This window comes from Amblyraja radiata, chromosome 18, assembly GCF_010909765.2.
Source record: "Amblyraja radiata isolate CabotCenter1 chromosome 18, sAmbRad1.1.pri, whole genome shotgun sequence".
Lineage (NCBI taxonomy): Eukaryota > Metazoa > Chordata > Chondrichthyes > Rajiformes > Rajidae > Amblyraja > Amblyraja radiata.
In genome coordinates, this window is record NC_045973.1 from 41299103 (window position 1) to 41319366 (window position 20264).

Below are 20264 nucleotides of genomic sequence, written 5' to 3' on the forward strand. Positions count from 1 at the left end.
CTGTGCGGTTCTGTATACATTTCAAGACCCTCCTCTATGTCTACAAAGCCCTTAATGGGCTTGCCCCCTCCTACATTAAAAGTCTTCTCACCCACCACTCCACCTCCAGGTCCCTCAGATCGGCCGACTTGGGGTTGCTGAATATACCAGGCATAAGCTTAGGGGTGACCGCGTCTTTGCGGTTGCAGCTCCTAGTCTGTGGAACAGCATCCCTCTTCCCATCAAAACTGCCCCCTCCATCAACTCCTTTAAGTCAAGACTAAAAACTTATCTATACTCCCAAGCCTTTCCTGACGTCCACTGAGCGAGAGCTATATGTATATATGTATGTAGTTTGTTTGTTTATACTATTCTTATGACAAATGTAAAGCACTTTGGCCAACGAGAGTTGTTTTTTAAATGTGCTATATAAATGAATGTGACTTTACTTGACTTGACTTGACATGTTAATCATCCTGTACATCGAATATCTAATCTTGCATAATGTGCAATATGGTTCGAGTATTCACTGAATGTTCACTGAAATGCTACACTTTAGCATTACGAAAGTATAGTTTAATCACAGGATGCAGAAAAAATCGTAAACAAAATCAGATATATATTTTTTAAATTGAACTTTGAACTCGTTTTAAGTAAACAAACCAAATTCCATCATAATGGGTCTATTTTAAAATTCACAAAACATGTCTCATTAAAGAGTGTTTCATTTTCTATTGTTCATATGACGAAAAAGCACAAGCATGATTCTGTTGGCACAAAAAGCTGGAGTAACACAGCTTTTAATTAGTTATTGGCTGGAGAAGGATCTCGACCCGAAACGTCACTGGAATTATTTTCCCCAGAATGACTGTGGAGGCAAAGTCAGTGGATATTTTTAAGGCAGAGATAGATAGATTCTTGATTACCACGGGTGTCAGAGGTTATGGTGCGAAGGCAGGAGAATGGGGTTAGGAGGGAGAGATACATCAGCCATGATTGAATGGCAGAGTAGACTTGATGGGCCAAATAGCCTGATTCTACTATTCTTTATAGACAATAGACAATAGGTGCAGGAGTAGGCCATTTGGCCCTTCGAGCCAGCACCACCATTCAATGTGATCATGGCTGATCATCCCTAATCAGTACCCTGTTCCTGCCTTCTCCCCATATCCTCTGACTCCACTATTTTCAAGAGCCCTATCTAGCTCTCTTGAAAGCATCCAGAGAACCTGCCTCCACTGCCCTCTGAAGCAGAGAATTTCACAGACTAACCACTCTCTGTGAGAAAAAGTGTTTCCTCGTCTCCGTTCTAAATGGCTTACTCCTTATTCTTAAACCGTGGCCCCTGGTTCTGGACTCCCTCAACATCGGGAACATGTTTCCTGCCTCTAGTGTGTCCAAACTCCATAGATGCTGCTGCACCCGTTGAGTTTCTCCAGCATTTTTGTGTACCATTAACAATCTTATATGTTTCAATGAGATACCCTCTCATCCGTCTAAACTCCAGTATACAAGCCCAGCTGCTCCATTCTCTAGCATATGACAGTCCCGCCATCCCGGGAATTAACCTTGTAAACCTACGCTGCACTCCCTCAATAGCAAGAATGTCCTTCCTCAAATTAGGGGACCAAAACTACACACAATACTCCAGGTGTGGTCTCACTAGGGTCCCCTAATTTGTGGAAGGACATTCTTACTATTATGATCTATTCCTTTTCTCCAGAGATGCTGGCTGCCTGACCCGTTGAGTTCCTCCAGCCTTTTGAGTCTATCTTCGGTTTAAATCAGCATCTGCAGCTCCTTCCTCCACGATTCATTCGGCAGTTGTGTGTGTCTCCAGGGGCGCGGAGCGGACGCCGGGTCTTGAAGGCAGTGCGGGGGCAGCCGGCGGAAAGTGCCCTATCGCTTGCATGTTAACGCGTGCAGGCGCAGCGGCGGGCGTCCCGGTCCTGGTCCTCGCTGCCTCCCTTCCGGGTTGTCAGCTCCGGGGTTTCTGGGCACGTCAGGCGCGCGGCTCCGCTTTAAGATCTTTGGTTGTGGGCGCTCGCGCTGCGGCCGTTAGTCCACTTCCTCACGCGCCGCAGCCCGCCCGCCCGCGCAGTGTAGCTCCAGCTCCAGCTCCCCACGGGCCGCAGCCCGCCCGCCCGTGCAGTGTAGCTCCCCACGGGCCGCAGCCCGCCCGCCCACCAGTGTAGCTCCAGCTCCCCACGGGCCGCAGCCCGCCCGTGCAGTGTAGCTCCAGCTCCAGTGCAGCACCAGCTCCCCACGGGCCGCGCCGGACCTTGGACTCAGGCCGCTTTGCAGCCCTCCAGTCGCTGGAGCTCCTCACGGACATCGCCAGGGACTCGGACCGCGGCCCGCAGTTAGTCGAGCTCCTCACGGACCAGGCCGGGGTCACTCGCGGGCCTTAGCTTCGGGTCGCATCGAGCTCCTGCTGGGCCAGGGCCTTGGACTCGGGCCGCTCACATCACTGCCCGCCTCAGCCGACATGTCGGGGCCGGTGGATCCGGACGAATCGTTCGACTTTCTCTTCAAGGTGGTTCTGATCGGAGACGCCGGCGTCGGCAAGACGTGCGTGGTGCAGCGCTTCAAGTCGGGCATCTTCGTGGAAAGACAGGGCAACACGATCGGGGTGGACTTCACCATGAAGACGCTGGAGATCCAAGGCAAGCGGGTGAAGGTGAGCGGCAGTCAGAGTGTCTATAACACCAGGGCAACACAGTGCAGGCTGGAGCTGCGGATGCTGGTTTACACCGAAGATAGACTCAGCGGGACAGGCAGCATCTCTGGAGAGAAGGAATGGGCGACGTTTCGGGTCGAGATCCTTAAGTAGCAGAGCAGCAGCTATTCGGCTGGTCGGGCATCAACGTCTGTGCAAAGGGATTTGATACCTCAGTTGTGTCCAATGGTCTCCCACCTGAAACATTGGCTGGTTCGCAGTGAACGGGTGATGCCTGACCTGCTGAGTGCAGGCTTTGTTCCATTTCAAGCGTGAACTCTACACGACCGGGTTTCAGCCGATCAGCACAGTGTTGGAGGAACTCAGCTGGAGAGACACAAACGTCGTCTGTCATTCTTTCCACAGATGCTGCCTGACCCAGCAGTTCCTCGAGTTCCTCAGCAGTTTGTGTTTGGATTACGATTCCAGCATATTCCAGCATATACAGTTTCTTGTGCCTTAATTGCAGACGATAACAGAAGCGTTAACAAGAAGCAACTTCTCAACCAATTCTTTGTACCACTTTCTTCTGGGACCAGTCTTTCATATGGTCCATACCAATGGGCCCAATGGCCGGTCCCTATTGTAACCATGCTTTGATCTTGTAGAGAGGGGAATTATATTTTTTAAAGATGTACTATTAAGTTGACAAGATGAAAGATCTTGTGGTTATATGCAGAGAAGAGGAAGTTGGCAGAAATTGGTTTGCATAAGGTTTAATTCGTGCCTGCAGTAACTTGGTGACACTGAACTGGGCAGAAACTACAGAAGTGAAATTCAATCAGTGTCACGCTTAATATACAGAGTTTGTTGAGTAAATAAACAATATAAAATTGTGTTTAGAAATGTGTTTTTCATACATTTTAATAATGCTTTGCATTTGGCTTTTAAAGTATTTGTATACCCTTTTATGAGTTTTTGATGTACTCAGCAACACTACCTTGGGAAATGTGATCTGTTTTCAGAATTCTTCTTCTTTAATATACAGTTATTTCAATTGTTCAAATATTACGTAATTTTTAATCTATCCAGTTCTGCTTTCTTAAGGGCCTGTCCCACTTGGGCGTCATTTGCACGTCACGCAGGTGGCATGCGAAGATTTTGTGAATCCCAAAATCCTGGGGTGCTACGTGCGTCACTGCCTATGCCACCACACCTCACCTCGTGCATCGTGACACGTAAATGATGTCGTGTAAATGACACGCAAATGACGCCCAAGTGGGACAGACCCTTTAGTTTGAATCATAATGCTCATCACTTGTTTTATTTTGAAGAATTTAATACCTTTATGCTTAAATCATTTTAATTTATATGACATTTAATTTATATTGACAACCAGGCCTCATTTTTAATATTTAAGACAGTCCTTGGTTGGCTGTATCATTTCAGTTATTGACTTCTTTAAATTCCCATCTATGACTGGCATTTGTGTTGTGCAATATAATGCCCCTGAAGATAGCTGCATTAGTCCAGTTTTTTTTTAAATTTTAAGTTAAAATAGTTCCATAAACTGTAAATCTTAAACAGAAATTGCCAGAGATACTGAGCAGATCTGACAACATCTGTAGAGACAGAATTACAGTTAATATTTGGCTTGGTGATCATTTCTGAAATATTTCCAATACAAAAAAAATCACCCTCTCAATTTAGAGGATTATTTATTTTTTTGTTTTACCTGCACTTTCCAATCGTGAAGTCCCTTTACTTCTAACAATGCAATTATATATCTATAATTTTGTATATATGTCATAATATTTTCTTGTATTATCTCAGCTTCAGATGATAGGGGCCCTAGTTATTTGGAATCAGTCTTGAAAGTGAAATAACATTAACAAAAGCAGCTGCAACCCAATCAGTTCAGACTCTCAGATTCAAAATATTGTATCTGTGTTTCATTATCCTTTGTCAAGATGTGAAGAATCTTAAGGGGACAATTTATTCTTAAGAGGACCCTCTGTTTAGCAGTGGTGTTTCTTGTTTTTCATTTATTGTTCACATGTTTTTCTCTATCTTCCAGTTGCAGATATGGGATACAGCTGGACAAGAACGATTTAGAACGATTACACAGAGTTATTATCGAAGTGCTAATGGTGCAATTATCGCTTACGACATTAGCAAAAGAGGAACGTTTGAATCTGTGCCACGGTGGATAGAAGATGTGAAGAAGTATGCAGGTTCAAACATTGTACAGTTATTAATTGGTAGGTTTTTTTCTGCAGGTTGGAATAATGCACAATGATTAATCGGTAACTTTCTCACATAATTTAAGGAGAATGTGGACATCCTTGGCCAAGAAAGTAAGCATGAGGATTAGTAGCTACAGCTTTCACTTGCATGTTGTATTTCTCCACAACTGTTTCGCTACTCTTCATCTTAAATTAAGTGTCAGTGCATTGGTAGTGTGGATTATTATTGATCTTAGTTTGTAATTTGTTTAAACCCTGATGTTACCCCTTTTGAAACTACATGTAAGGCACTTCTATCTCCGAGTGGACAGTGAGAGGAGCACATGAGAAGGATACTGATTAGATATAATGGATGACGATAGACCGGTTCCTCTTCGTGCTGGGTCATGGGTTTTGCTGACTTTCCCGACTGGGTGCGGTTGCTGTTTTGTCCACCCAAATGTGTTGGCTTAGACAACGTATTTTCAGTGTTGGAATGAAAATAATAAGGAGATAATTGATGAGAATGGCCAATGTTTGCCTTGACCTTCATTACGCTGGCAAGCTTACTTCCCATAATTCTATTTTTCTTATACAAGTCCCCATAAGTCAACCGTGGCAACTCCAATGGACCTGCACTTTCCTGAAGCATTTGAAGTCATGGATGCACCTTGTTACAAGTGGAAAAGGCTGCCATTATGTACATTAAATTGTGACATTCTGGTGCAAACAGCAATCAATAGTTTTGTCTGTCCTTTGGTATTCCAAAAGATACAAACTCCTTGCCTTCTCAGCATGCTGAGTAATGTAAAAAATAATACTAATCCCCAAGGATTTAGTGAAGTGAATAAGCAGTTGACTGAATACTGTTAAATGCCCCATTGAGTCACCAAAATAAGTTCACAGTGATGTATTTTAACAGGATGTGATAAGCAGAATGTTAATAGGTCTCAACAAACTACCTGATTCCAGAGAATGTCTGTTAAACTGCATGAGGTTCTATAACTTGGGGCTTCCATTTATAATCACTCGCATGATTGATTTCAACTCTGCACGTGGCGACTCTTTGCATACCTCGTATATGGTTTGCAAAACAAAAAAATTGTCACATGTGATAATAAAGTATCAATCAATCAAACCATACACTCATGATGCTCAAAGACTCTCAGGTCCTCAAGGACCCATCTGTTTGCAGGATCTTGTGAGGCAGATACTTCATTAAATAACCTGTAGTTTTCGACATCAGAATTTGTTGACTTGGTTAAATGACGGTCATGTATTCATTCTTGACTATCCTTTCATTTCCATTCCATGATCGGATTTGAGAAATCTCCTCTTATGTAGAGTGTATGACTAAAGTGTAAAAGCCTCCCTAGTACAACTGGAGAATTTTGTGGCTGTGCGACTAACACTGAAATGCGTACATGTCGTGGAGAGTTATGAGTGACATAAGCTCTCTGACAAAGACAGGAACATGGACAGGAATCCCCCATCTTTGTTGGACAGGACTTTGGTGATCCAAGCAAACAGGAGGCATAGAGAATGGTGCTCCAGTAACCACATGTGCCTTTAAGTCATGTTGATATTCTCCTGTGGCAAAAATGAGCAAAATCTCACTACGTCCTCTGGAAACTAAAAAAAAGAGGTAGTGGTAGCAGGATGCTTTCATTCACCACATCTTCCTCAGTTAGATTTGTGCTTTATTTTTGGTTAGGGTTGGATTTTATAAACAAACAGCCAAGAATATCACAGCATAAGACCTCTCCATGCATGTACGGACAAGCAATAGCCCCGCGGGGGGGGGGGGGCAGAATGATTACATGACCATCTCGGAGAATGGGATTTATTTCAATATTTATTTAAAGTCGGGTATTTATATCAAAGAGCAGTGGATAGAAAATAACAGAGCTATGACTACAAACCATTGCACCCGCTCCCAGTGAGAGTCTGAATTTCTTTGACAATATGTCATTTGGCTGGACTATCATGGTCGCCGGGCTCTGTAATGCTGAAAGCTTGATCCAATCATTGGTCTGCATGGAGGATGGAGTTTCTACAACTATTGAGGATATTTCTTCCATTATACTTTTAATGTGCCTCAGCAGAATTTGTATCAGTCGAGTCATTTTGAAGGTGATTTAGTGTAGTTTATTGTCGGGTGTACTGAGGTACAGTGAAAAGCTTCTATTACATGCTAACCTGTCAGCAGAAAGTTAATACGATTGCAATCAAACCATCCACAGTTTACAGATGCACGATAAAGGGAATAATGTTTAGTGCAAGTTAAAGTTAGAACAGAAACTGAAAAATATTCCTGCTGATGTGGGGTGCAATAAAAAAAGTTTGGGAAGTTTGGCTGATGTAGTTCCTTGAATTTCGGATTTGTGTGGCAGGGATCAAGGTTCTATGGCAGAATAAATTGAAGTGGTTTTAAGGGCCAAATGCCTTCATTTTAATTCTTTAAAGGTTGAATGGTGCTCTTTGCTGCTGCCTTGACTTACCCAAGCACACTTAGTACATTTTGGGTATTAAATCCTGATGCAATCCCTGGTGCAGGTGACTATCTAACAGGATTTTATATCCTTAACACTTCTTTTCCAAGAGGTAGTCTACCAAACAAAATATTGAGATATTAATGTCTGTTTTTCATCCAGACATGCTTCTCACATTTTGAAATGCTGTCCATGAAATATATTTTGTTCTTTGGTTACTGAATCATTATTACAAATAATTAAGTTGTAATGCAGCACTTGAAGTTAATGAATTGCTTTGTAAAATTGTGTTAACATCAAAACGTAAGTTATATGAATCTTATCTCTACCCAATACTGCCACCCTTCTCCACTGAAATGAACACAGTTGCATCATCAACAACTATAACCTGGTGACAGGAAGTCGATGCTCCTTATCTGCAGGAAGTTAACTCTTTGCCATCAGAATGACAGTGGCAACAAGAACCAACAGGAAGTTAGTTCAGGTCTTTCATGTTTGTCTGAGGGACCTTCCAGAGTGATTGTCAGTTTTAACCATACCTCTAGGGTTTATAGCACTGATAAAAAAAAGTCTGAGATGGATGTGCTTTTTGTTTTCATTGAATGGGATCCAATAATAACACAAATAAATCCAGAGCTGCCAATTCTGAAATTTTAGCTCGATATATTCCTATTTTTCTGAGTTCCATATGTGTGTGATGTTGTTTTTCTGCAAATGCAATATAGAACATAAGCACGGCTGAAAGGTTTGAATTATTAGAAAATAGTCTTGCTTGCCAATACTTTGCTGTACTTTCAGTTGAATGTGGTGTCCATACGATGCATTCTGTCCTTTTATTCATGTGACGGACTATTTCTATTGGGCTGTTATTACAAAGGGTTAAGTTGCTCTTCCATGAGAGTGTTACCGCAGAGAATGAGGCTGTTCAGCACATTGTCTGAGCCAGCTCTCCTCCAGACCAACTCTCCCGTTCAACCCTCCAGCCTTTTGTCTGCAGCTTTGAAAACTTTTCTCCACAAAACATTTAATTACTGCATGGGGCCATAGTGAAACCTGCCTCCACTGCATTTGCAGGCAATGTATTTCAGGTTCCAACCACAGACTGCTTTTTTTACTTAAACAAAAGGTTTTAACCCACGTCACTTCTAATTATCTTCCCCATTACTTTATACCCGTGACCTTTACCCCTTAACCTCTTCAGCACTTGGTTTCTTCAACAAAGGAAACAGCTACCACCATCCATTCTGTCCATGCCTCTTATCCTTTTATATATTCATCAAATCTCCTTTCAGCTTGCTCTTTAAATACCAGTCCTAGTCTCTCTCGCCTTGATACTCTTTTCCTCATCTGAGGATTCATATATTTATAATATTTTTTGTAATTGTTGTCAAATCCCCTTGCAATCATCTTGTAACGTGGCAGCAAACGCGAACGGATGATGCCAGATCATTGTTCAGCATGAAGTTCTCTGATTCTGTTGATAAAGACCGGAATTGCTCCATTAACTGCTTTTTCAACTTGTTCTGCCCTTTCAATTATTTGTGCACACATCCTTCCCCCTTCTGCATCTTTTTTTTTAGGTTCATGTACTTAGAATTTGATTTTTTTTCTGAAGTTTAATTGCAACAGGTCAGCTTTTAAACATGGTGGTTGTATCAGTAACACAGCTTTGATCCAGTTACTTTGGTCCCTCAGTATGTTATATTTGAATCAGTTGCTTGTTAATGTGTAATGCAAAATCATGGCACAACTTCTGAAAGAAAGGAACTTCAAGGTGAAGAAATGCTGAAGAATTGTTCTTGAAGTCTCTTACCCAGGATCCGGGCGGATGTACCAAAGAAGGCATTTCAGGTAAATTAAATGCTGGAGTAACTCAGGCAGCATCTCTGGTGAAAATGGGTAGATGATATTTCAGGTCAGTCAGAAGAGGTGTCCCGACTTGAAACGTCACCAATCTATTTTCTTCAGAGATGCTGCCTGACCTGCTGAGGTACTCCAGCAGTTTGTCTATCTCTGGTATAAACCAGCATCTGCAGCTCCATTTAATTACAATGAGGACTTTCAGATATCGTGTCTGCTGAAGCTATATGATTAGTTCCTATCGTTGGTTCTGTTTCCTGACAACTTCTTCCATTAAGCATTTAGTCTTCAGTATCCTCATGAAAGTTAGCACTCAATTAATTTTATTATCCTTTCAGGCAGTGCATTTTGCATCAAAAGAACTTGCCTTTTTTTTTTAAATCCCCTATTCTCACTCTAATAATTTTGCTACTTGTAAATCCACGTTACTGCCAATGTAAATATTTTCATTTTGTTTTTTCTTATCGATGCCTTTTGTCATTTTGAACACCCATCATATTTTCCTTTTAACTTCCTTTGCCTAAATGAAAACAACCTTAGTTTCTGCAAAATGTCTTAATAACTTTAGGTTTTTAAATTCTTGATATCATCCTAGCCAGCCTCCTTCCTTGCCATCCTTCTCAAACTGGGAGCTAACCAATGTTATTCATCATAACTGGCTTGCTTTTGTACTCTGCCTCAGTTTATGAAGCCAAAGATCTTCCTGGCATTTTAAGTTATTCACAGCTCATCTCTCTAGTACACTCCTTCTCCCATCAATAGACCAACCATGCAGACAAGGATTTTGTTTCTTTCATAAAATGGAAGCCTGTTTTTAAAACAACCCTGTTTATTAGAAACAGTTTTCTATGTATTATAAAAAGACAGTACTTAATTTATATATCTTAGCTCAATTCCAACAATCACGCAGTCTACATTAAACTAAATGAAAAAGACATTTAGAATATGGGGTTAATGTTTCAATAGTACAATTTGGAATCATAAAGAAATTATTGTTCACTGTCACACTTATGTATGCTTTATATTAGTAGAATGTAAATTGGCATCTTTTTTTACGTCATTTCTTTTAATACAGCTTACTATATCTTAAGATGCTGTTATAGTTCTTTGATCATTTTCCCATTGAGATGTAACAGAGTAACAATTTTGAGGATAATTTTAAAGGGGAATGTGGACCCTTATGGTAATATCTTATGAGCTAAATGCAAAACACTAATGTACTGTATTGTAATGTTGTTAATGGTGACAAAAGAAAACTTAGAACTACCTTTCTCTGGTTTTGGTATCAAAGATGGGTAAACAAAAATGCGTATCACTTGCATTATGTCATGGTAATAAGTTTTAAATAAGTTTAAGTACGTTTTGTCACTTTGTTGGAAAAAACTTGGGAAATGTGAAAAAAATGTTTTCACAGAGGGAAGTGGGTATATGGAACAAAATGACGGAGTAAGCTGTAAAAGTGGGTACAAATACAATGTTTAAAAGACATTTGGACAGGCACGGAGATAGAAAAGGTTTGGAGGAATATAAGCCAGTTGCTCAATGGGACCAGCTTGATTGGTGTGGACAAGTTGAAGGTCTTGTTTAGTTACTGTATGACTCATGTGACCTAACTGATTCTGATTGGAGAAGTTCTCTTCCCACACTGAGCTACTAGTCACCTCGACAGCAATCCATGTGTGACCAAATCTATAGCTTTGAGAACATGCCAGTGGCGACCTTGTCTTCAGATGTGCGGTTGCATTTCAGGTTTAATTGCATTTATCTGAAGCCCTCTGCTGCCTGTGTGGTTTCAGATTTTATGTCCAAATTTTATGTGCTGCAGTTTGTTGCAGCAAAACATTGGGAAGATCAAAGTCTGGATCTTTGGCTCCTGCTCTGGCTGGTTTTGGGGTGAGCTAGCTGTATTCAAGTTGTTTCCTGTTAAACAATGATGTACGCTTTAATTTCCCATCCACTGCATCACCCAATCCATCTCCATTGTATTACCAGTCTCTTCCTGTCCAGATCTGCTCCAGATCCTTATTTTTGCTCACTCTACTTTCTGGTCTAGTTACTTCCCAGCTGGCTTTCCATTCTCCATATTTTGTAAACTTCAGCTACTGTAAAACTCTTCCCTTCATCCTAAATCGTAATATGCCCTGCTTATCTATCACTTTCATTCCATCTATCCACAATGATGCAAGGTTTCTGGCAAAAATTCCTATGTGGCATTAGCTAAGCCTAACTGTAGTTTGGTGAATACTCTCTTAGAGTCAGAGAGTCTTACAGCATGGAAACGGGCCCTTTGGCCCAACTTGCCCATACTGGCCAACATGTCCCATCTACACTAGTCCTACCTGACTGCATTTGGCCCATATCCCTCCAAACCTGTCCTATCCATTTACCTGTCTAAATATTTCTTGAACTCTGCAATAGTACCTGCCTCAGCTACCTGCTTCAACAACTTGTCCCGTACACATACCACCCTTTCTGTGAAAAACCTATACCCCTCATGTTCCTGTTAAATCTTTTCCCCCTCTCCTTAAACCTATGTCTTCTGGTTCTCGATTCCCTTACTCTGGGCAAGGGACTCGGTGCGTCTATCCGATCTATTCCTCTCATGATTTTGTACACCTCTATAAGATCACCCCTATCCTCCTGCACTCCAAGGAATAGGGTCCTAACTGCTCAACCTCTCCCTATAGCTCAGGCCCTTGAGTCCTGGCAACATCCTCATAAATCGTAAATCTCAGCACTATTTCCAGCTTGACAACATATTTCCTATAACATGGTGCCCAAAACTGAACACAATACTCTAAATGCAGCCTTGCCAACATATTTTGCAACTGCAACATGACCTCCCAACATCTATACTCATTCCTCTGAGTGATGAAGTCCAATGTGCCAAAAGCCTTTTCAAAGGTATCAAAGGTATTTTATTGGTCACATTCACATACACCTAGGTGTAGTGAAGTGAAATGCTTCTTGCCATTTTGCAGCACATAAAGAAGGAATACGGACATAACATTAATAAGAGTTTTAAACATAAAGAACATCCCCCCACAATGGTTCCCATTATGAGGAAAGGCACAAAGTCCAGTCCCCAACCCCAGTTCACCCATAGTCGGGCCCATTGAGGCCTCCACAGTTGCCTCTACGGAGGCCCGATGTTCCAGGCCGTTCTCGCCGGGTGATGTTGCTCCGGCGTCGGGAGAGTCCTCTCAGCGGCTTGGGAACCCTGGAATGGCTGCTTCCGTACTGGAGGCCACGGCTTCCAAAGCCAACAAGGCCGCGCCGGTTGGAGCTCCACAACTGGCGATCTCATCTAGAGATCCCAGGCTCCCGGTGTAAAGTCAGCGCCGCAGCTGGTCGCTCCACGGTCCCGCAGTTCCGTGATGTTTTCCTCAGCGATCTTCAGCTCACCGGAGCTCCAGTGCGGCGACCCGGGCAAGGCATCGCCCGCTCCGCGATAGCGCTCCAGCGCTGTGCCGCTGCCGAAGCCGAGGTTCTGGGCGGTCCCTGACAGGAAACGCCGCTCCAGGCCCGCTGGTAGGCCACGAGGACGGGTCTAAGCTGCAGCCCGGAGAAAAGCTGCCTCTCCGACCAGGTAGGGACCCTGAAAGGTAGTTTCCCCCTTTCCCCCAACCCCCACATAAAAAAGTCTAGACCTCCAAACAAAACACTTAACTAACTAAAATAAAAAGATGAAAAGACAGACAGCTGCTGGCTGGGCAGCCGTGCACAGGACAGCGCCCCTTTTTGACCTACCTGTAATTCTGCTCAACAGAATTCTGCTCAAACGTGCTCCACAGAGCACTACCATTTACTGTGTAGGTTTTGCCCATGTTAGTGGTCTTAAAATGTCACACGTCACATTTCTCTTCCAAGGATTTACCTGATCACTGTTCTAACTTCCAACATTCAAGGGTAACTTATCTCTTTAAAATGTCCATGGAAGCACATGTTTTCTGCTGTAATTCTGTGGAGCTGATACTGTGGTCAGGGTGATTGTGGGGATCCATGAGGAGGACTTTTTCATTAAAACCATATTGATTATGTAAGGATTGTCAGAATACAAAAAATAGGAGCGATCTAACACCAGTTGTTGAATCTGGATTTTGCTGCTTGTGCAGAACATTATGGGATCTTTTTAAGATTCTTGAAGAGGGGCATCTAGTGAAGTAAAGTGGGAATGCTGCACAGTTAAAGACACCACCTTTCCAATGGGATATCCATCCAGGGCTCTTCTCCCTGTCAGATAATCATTTTGAAGTTGAGAGGAATGATCCTTATTGTTCAAGGCCTATGTTTATCCCTCCTGTGATTCTGGGAGCTTGATGAACAGTCTGGCTGCTGCTGTGTTTCTGGCTCTGCAGAAGTTACTGCACCTCAAATTGGCTATGAAATAAATTGAACGATCCAGAGATTGTGAGAGTTGTACAAATGGAATTAATGTCTTTCTTTGGGACAAAAACTCATAATGTAAGAAAATTGGAACAGAGGTAGAGAAATTTCTTAAGAGTTTTGGGGTGGCTCAGTGGCGCAGCGCTAGAGTTGGCTTACGGCACCAGAGACCTGAGTTCCATCCGGACCTTTGATGCTGTCTGATTGGTGTTTGTACGTTTTCTCTGCGAAACTTATCTTGATCTTCCCTTGATTAATACGGGTGTCAGAGGTTATGTGGAGAAGGGAGGAAAATGGGGCTAGGAGGAAGATATAGATCAGCCGTGATTGAATGGCAGAGTATACTTGATGGACTGAGTGGCCTAATTCTGCTCCTATCACTTATGACCATATGTGACTGCGTGGGTTTTCTCCGGGTGCAGGTTAATTGGCTTGTGTAGGATAGAACTAGTGGTCGGCGCAGACTCGATGGGGCCCATTTCCACACTGTATCTCTAAACTAAACTATGCAACAGTGTTGTTAGGTTTAATCAGTGGTTGAAGAAAAAGGGATATGGAACTTTGCAAGTAATTGCGATTGTGATGTTTTGCTCATTGTTGGCTGATCGGCCCGTTTGAGTGATTTTAGTTTTTGAGAAACTGTTAGCTGATTGTGCTACAATGGGGGTAAAATAAAGTTAACATTTTTCTAAAGGTTTCTATTTATCATTGCAGGTAACAAGTTTGATCAGAGTGATATCCGAGAGGTTGAATACCAAGATGCCCAAACTCTTGCAGATCACTATGACATAGTGTCTGTATTAGAAACATCTGCCAAAGATTCTAGCAACGTGGAAGAGGCTTTTATCAAAATGGCCACGGAGCTAATGTTGAGGCACGGTGGGCCGATGTTCACTGAAAAAGCAACAGAGAACATCAAATTGAATAGCAAGGACGTGAATGAAGGATGGGGGTGTAGCTGCTGATGTCGCCCTTTTACTTTAGGTTCTGCATCTCATTTTCAGTCAGAAGGATAAACCACAAATGTGGTGTCGATCAATTGGAGCCTGTAACATTTTAGTCATGTGTTCTTGAAGACTTATGAACGTGCCCATTCCTCCCATTTGAAGCTGACAATCCAGTTATCACTGATCATGAGGTTTCGACATTCCATGTTCTTTGAAATTCCAATGAGAATCGTGGTCCAACTGCCTTAACTACTGATACTGAACAATCATTTCCTCTACCAGCCCTCTTTTGTAATTAATTTTATAGTTCTGAACAGAATATTTTGCGGTAAATACCTGAACATTTCAAATGTGAACATATAATCAAAATTTAATTAGGACTAATGTGGGACTGCTTTAGATTAAATAAAACTGCTTGGAAGCAGTGGAGGGGGGTAGCTATTTTTCTTTTGCATATCTATTGTTGCCTTACGATTAAAAATGCATTCCAGCTATTTCATGTGCCAGTTCTGTATTGGGAAATCCTAGTAGAACTATGAATATTGTTCTTTTAAAATCAGCTCATGCTTTATCGTGTGGTATTGTGTACTTGTCTGACCTACTTTTATAGGTGGTGATTTAATCCAAAACTTGAATCAAATGTATCGCTATAGTAATTACGTTTTTGAAAACTATTGCGCACCCTTTATTCAGTGTTTTGTGGCCCATAACAGACTTGGCTGTTTTGTTGCTCCCAAGACAATGTGGTTCTCACTTTTGATTGGACATTATTGGAAGTGAAGGCATGAGCTAACCTAGCATCTGAAATTACAACTCTGGGTATTGTGCTTTGTGATGTGTGGTTTTACATGGAATGTGGATCGATGCCAACCTTATTATTGATTCCGAGTACACGGTTTGTATTGATAAGAACAAAGCATTCGACAGCAGACAGTATTGATGAGGTATTTGACTTCCATTTGCAAAATGCCAGCAGGGAAAATCTCTCCCAGAAAAAGCATTGTGCACTTTATATATTTTGTTTTAAAAAAAACAAGTTCCATGTTAACAACAAAAATTGGTTCTGAATCTGTTGTTAAACATTTATTTTTGTGGGGGTAATACAGTGATGGTGGGGGAACTGAATTTTTTGAATTGACTGCATTGCCCAACAATGTCCTAAAACTAATCTTGATTTTATTGAAAATGACAGCACTATTTTCTGATGACACGTATTTTAGACCAACAGTAATATTTCATTATTCAAACCAAAGAATGCAATTAGTCAGAGGACCCATTGGATGCAGTTAGATATGTTATTTTCCAGAAGGCAATTAAATACAACTTTTTTATGCTTGCAATGAAATAATGGAATTCTGATATTTTAATAACTGGGTGAAGTGTAGTGCCTGCAATATTTAACTATATATGGAATTTTTTTGCACAGATTGTTGTACTAACATCTAGTTTATTAATAATATTTTTAATGTAGATATACCGATTCAAAACTTTACTAGTATTACTTCTCTTTAATTTAAATATAAATATCCTATGGCAATATAATTGTTCTGTAGTGCAATCCTTTAATCAACCCTAACCAGTAATAGTTTATTGAGGATAAAATAGGTTTTTGGTGATCTGTGCTAAATGCACTTAGAACTGTCCACCAGTTTTACCTTCCATTCACATCAACCATATTGAACACATCTCTTCCCCTCCCCCCACATTTTTGTTAATGCTATATTGTTTTTCTTTGCCCCATCAATTCTGGTATCTATTTCTGCTAGCTGCCAGCCAACTTCTGTACAAAGTAATGCTTGGGATTTTCAGTTAATCTCCTTGTGAGGGATAAGCTTGCAGTAAACTGGTTGTCATGGGAAATGGAGACATTAATTCAAGAAGGATTGCTTTTTTAAGTTTGGGAGTAGTTCTACTGGGGTGGAATTTTTGTGTGTCTAGCATGACGTGTCACAAATGCCAATAAAGATCTGATTTTAGCTCCCAGTGAGAGAAGACAATCTTCCTACCACGTTTTGTGTAAATGCTGCCTGTTTCAGAATGAGAGGCAGCTGGCAACATGCAAGTCAGTGCAAGATGGCTGGTGGTATAACGGTCTGGTTCATAAAGAAGAGGCTGTACAACAAAAGGACCAAGCATTCCTTACAGAAATCAGAGGTGTAACGATTTACTCCTAGAGTCACCACGGAAATTTAGATATGATTTATCTTCCTTGGTTACCCCAGTAGCTTCCAGACTGAGAGCTCATGTTAGATGCCTTGGTCAGAAAGTTAAATTCTTAGGCTCCCATATTTGCTGGGAAGTCGGTGGGAGCTAGACTCACTATCAAAATAGTAGTGTTAAACTGGGGCATTGGTAGGTATTGAGTTGCTCCGTTTTACTATACTAACATAAAACGTGCCCAAGTTGCCTGATTGAGCTGAATGTCAATCTAGACAGTACAATAAGGTAGCAAATCAAACTAGTGTACTAGATGTTTAGTTATCTACAGCCATTCATTTCTGTCATCCATACTATTGTCCTTGGTTATAACGGTGACAGATGATCAATGAGGTTTTCTCCGAGTATTATCATTAGCACAAAATGGAGGCTGTTGGATTGATTTTGTGACCAGTTTATTGTAAAAATGTGCCAATCTTCAATGCATAAAACCTATCTAATTTATCCATAAATTGAAAGAAATCTCTCACGTTTGAATTCTTTTCAGCTGAGTGTTTACAGTTCATTCTTTTAAAAAAATCGGGTTTCTGCATTCTTGAGAATGCATATTCATAGTTCTTAATTATGTGTCACAGAGCAGGTAAAGATAACCTTTAATAATATTTACAATATTTTCTAGAATCCTATTATAATATTTCCTTTGTGTTAATGTTTTTTAAAGCAAGTTTTTTTTAATTCATAAATTCTAGTGGAACTTGCACATTGTGATATTAAGCAAATATCTTAACAGTTTTCTAGAGCGGAAAGTAATAAACACAAAATCTAGTTACATTTTAGCCCTTGCTACATTCAAAATTGTCAGACCAAATATTCCAGAACTAATACAGCACTTTATTACCAATGTTAACAAAAAGATGTAGATAAGGGCTCCATAATAGGCATCTGGTGGTCATTAGTCTTTTGTATTCATTTTTACCTTTTATAAAGGTTCCTGTTTAGTTGTGTAGGATAAATGTGTCAAAATATCACAAGAAGAGGGGAGGAGGGTGAGAACATGAAGAGAAACGTGAGAAGATTTTTAAAGACTTGTTCTATGTACACATGGTACCACAAGGGAGCTAATGGTCTTTATTTTGAACTTCAAAACTTATAACGTTTTCTCATAAATTAAAAGCAAAACGCACAATTAATAAAGGCCAGTTCTAAACTGGATCTTAAGTTTTTTGGAGTAAACTGCTATCCTGGGATAATTTGAAATGTTTGGTGCTGTGAGTAGATCAATGGTAAGCCCAGTTTTTTTGTTGAAATAAATCTCATCACTTGTCCCTCTATCGTTTCACACGGTGGCTAACTTGCATCGAGTACGCTCATGATTCTTGAAAAGCAAAATGTCAGCAATTGACTGGTTCTGTACTGGCAGTAATTTAATAAAGGGCTTAAAGAAACAATGTGCAACCAGATATTTTAACAATGAGCTCATCGTATGCAGTCTGCACTGCCTCATAGTTAACCATAGGGATATGCTCTCATGGTTGAACCCATTTTGATAGAATATGTTATGTCAGGGGGGATCAAGCAATGCAATTATGTTACCTGCTGCCCCAACTTGATCACTTGAAATATTTTACACATTTGTTTCTCCCTCTTCTTGGGATCTAGTACCTGTATATCTTTTACATTTTATGTATTGTCTATACTTGTAAAACATGTAGGCTGAATAATACAAATTAATTTGGTCAACAGATTTCCTAAGAAAAATGAGTGAAGTTGCCTATTGAGGTTTATTATTGTAAATTTTTCTTGGATCAAAATAAATTTTGGGCATTTAGTATTCTATGTGTTATTCTTGATTGTGTAGTAAGCTCTGCAAATATTTGAGCTTCTCCATCAAAAATACTTCTTCATAAACAGGAAGAATATTTCTGGATTTTCTGCTTGTCTGGTCTCGGTGAAATTGTATTTCATCCACTGGTGCTTTACACGTTGGATCCTCAAAGCTGACTGAGCATACCCCTTTAATGTTTTCCAAGTATCCTGTCACTACCTTTTACAATAAATTCTAGCATTTCCTCCATTATTGGTGTTAGAATCATTTGGTCTGTAATTCTGCATTTTTCTCATTTTTTAAGTGACTTCAGATTTGCCTCTAATCAGCAGCAGGTAGGGCAAGATGCTATTTTTGGAGATTGCCATTAAAATATACACTGCTTTGAGGACACCTACTATGATATGTAGGTTATCAGGCCTTTTAGCCCCTCATTTTGTCCAGCACTATACATTAATACTAATTTTGTTCAGTTCCTCTATCTGTAGACCCTTGGTTCCCAGGCATATTTGGTAGATTATGTCCTTGTGAGGTAAGACTTCGAGTATGTGTTTAACTGTTCTATCATTTTTTTTGTTCTGAATTATGCTGTATAATTCTGTTCCTGATGTTGGGGCAATCTCCATTGGTCTAGGTTAACCGTTTTCTGTATGCATTGATCACTTCTACAGTAAGTGTTACATGTTCCCTGCAAGTTTACTCTCACCATAATAGTTTTGTCCTTTTAATATTTTAGTCTTTTGAATTCTGAACCGTGTCCAATTCTAAGGTCCATTGCTTTTTCTGACAATGGTTTCTGTCGTTTCTTTGGAAAAAATATTGTCCATCTAATTTCCTTCGTAACCACAGTTGAGCCTTTTCTCTTGACTTATTTTTATGCCAGAAACGAATGAATAATTGTAATTGATGCATATGGTTTTTGTAATACTATTCATTACTTACCCAATGCCAACCTGTTTAATAAAAATTAACTGATCTAAATATTGTCCATCTAATTTCCTTCGTAACCACAGTTGAGCCTTTTCTCTTGACTTATTTTTATGCCAGAAACGAATGAATAATTGTAATTGATGCATATGGTTTTTGTAATACTATTCATTACTTACCCAATGCCAACCTGTTTAATAAAAATTAACTGATCTAACATGGCCAATTCACACCTCATTATGCCAGAGTTTCCTTTACACAGATTCAGCACCCTTGTTTCTGATTCTTCTACTAGTTCATTAGAAGTGCTGTCTTCAATTATTCTTTCAAATGTGGCTGCAGTTCAGTACGTTGCTAGAAAATATGGTTGTAACTGTGTTCCCAGAGATGGAAACTTGAAGATTCACATAGAAAATAAAAGAAAGGTGTGTGCATTGACAGTGGTGACTTGAGAGACTGCCGATGCTGGAATCTTGAGCACAAGAAATGCTGGGAGAACTCGGTGGTTCCGGTGGCATCTGTAGAGAGAATTGGATAAAATACATTTTGTGTTGTCCTATTTTCATTGGGGGGGGGAGGGGGGGGAGAGAAAGTTGCTAAAGAGAGATAGGATTGGGGGGGAAAGCCCAGCAATAGGTAGATGCAGGTGAGATGGGGTGAATGGGAGATGTGTATAAATTAACAAAGGCTAGAGATTAAATTAGGACAAATGTGTGTCACATAGGAAGAGGAGTGAAATGTAAAACCAGAGGGAGAGAGAGAGAGATATAGGTGGAAGGTGACGGGGCTAATAGGGGAGATAAAAGG

At 40.6% G+C, this 20264-nt stretch overlaps 1 protein-coding gene across 2 annotated transcripts; it reads left to right on the top strand.

The window, feature by feature from the left end:
• The first annotated feature begins 1911 nt into the window (after positions 1 to 1911).
• Positions 1912 to 18779, top strand: rab43 (RAB43, member RAS oncogene family). Of its 2 annotated transcripts, none has more exons than XM_033037222.1 (3): positions 1912 to 2659; positions 4716 to 4899; positions 14316 to 18779. In XM_033037222.1, exons 1-3 carry the CDS (start codon positions 2468 to 2470, stop codon positions 14564 to 14566), a joined length of 627 nt encoding a protein of 208 aa, XP_032893113.1. In that variant the 5' UTR covers positions 1912 to 2467; the 3' UTR covers positions 14567 to 18779. The 2 variants fall into 2 exon arrangements, with proteins under 2 accessions (XP_032893113.1, XP_032893114.1); XM_033037223.1 differs by having other exon boundaries at positions 2162 to 2659; positions 4716 to 4864; positions 14316 to 14443.
• Positions 18780 to 20264: the final 1485 nt, after the last annotated feature.

Bases quoted from the DNA above. Each gene is read 5' to 3' on its own strand.
- rab43 (XM_033037222.1), top strand. From the start codon at position 2,468: ATGTCGGGGCCGGTGGATCCGGACGAATCGTTCGACTTTCTCTTCAAG. The intron at 2,660-4,715 runs GTGAGCGGCAGT...TCTATCTTCCAG, and splicing joins TCCAAGGCAAGCGGGTGAAG to TTGCAGATATGGGATACAGC. The intron at 4,900-14,315 runs GTAGGTTTTTTT...TTATCATTGCAG, and splicing joins CATTGTACAGTTATTAATTG to GTAACAAGTTTGATCAGAGT.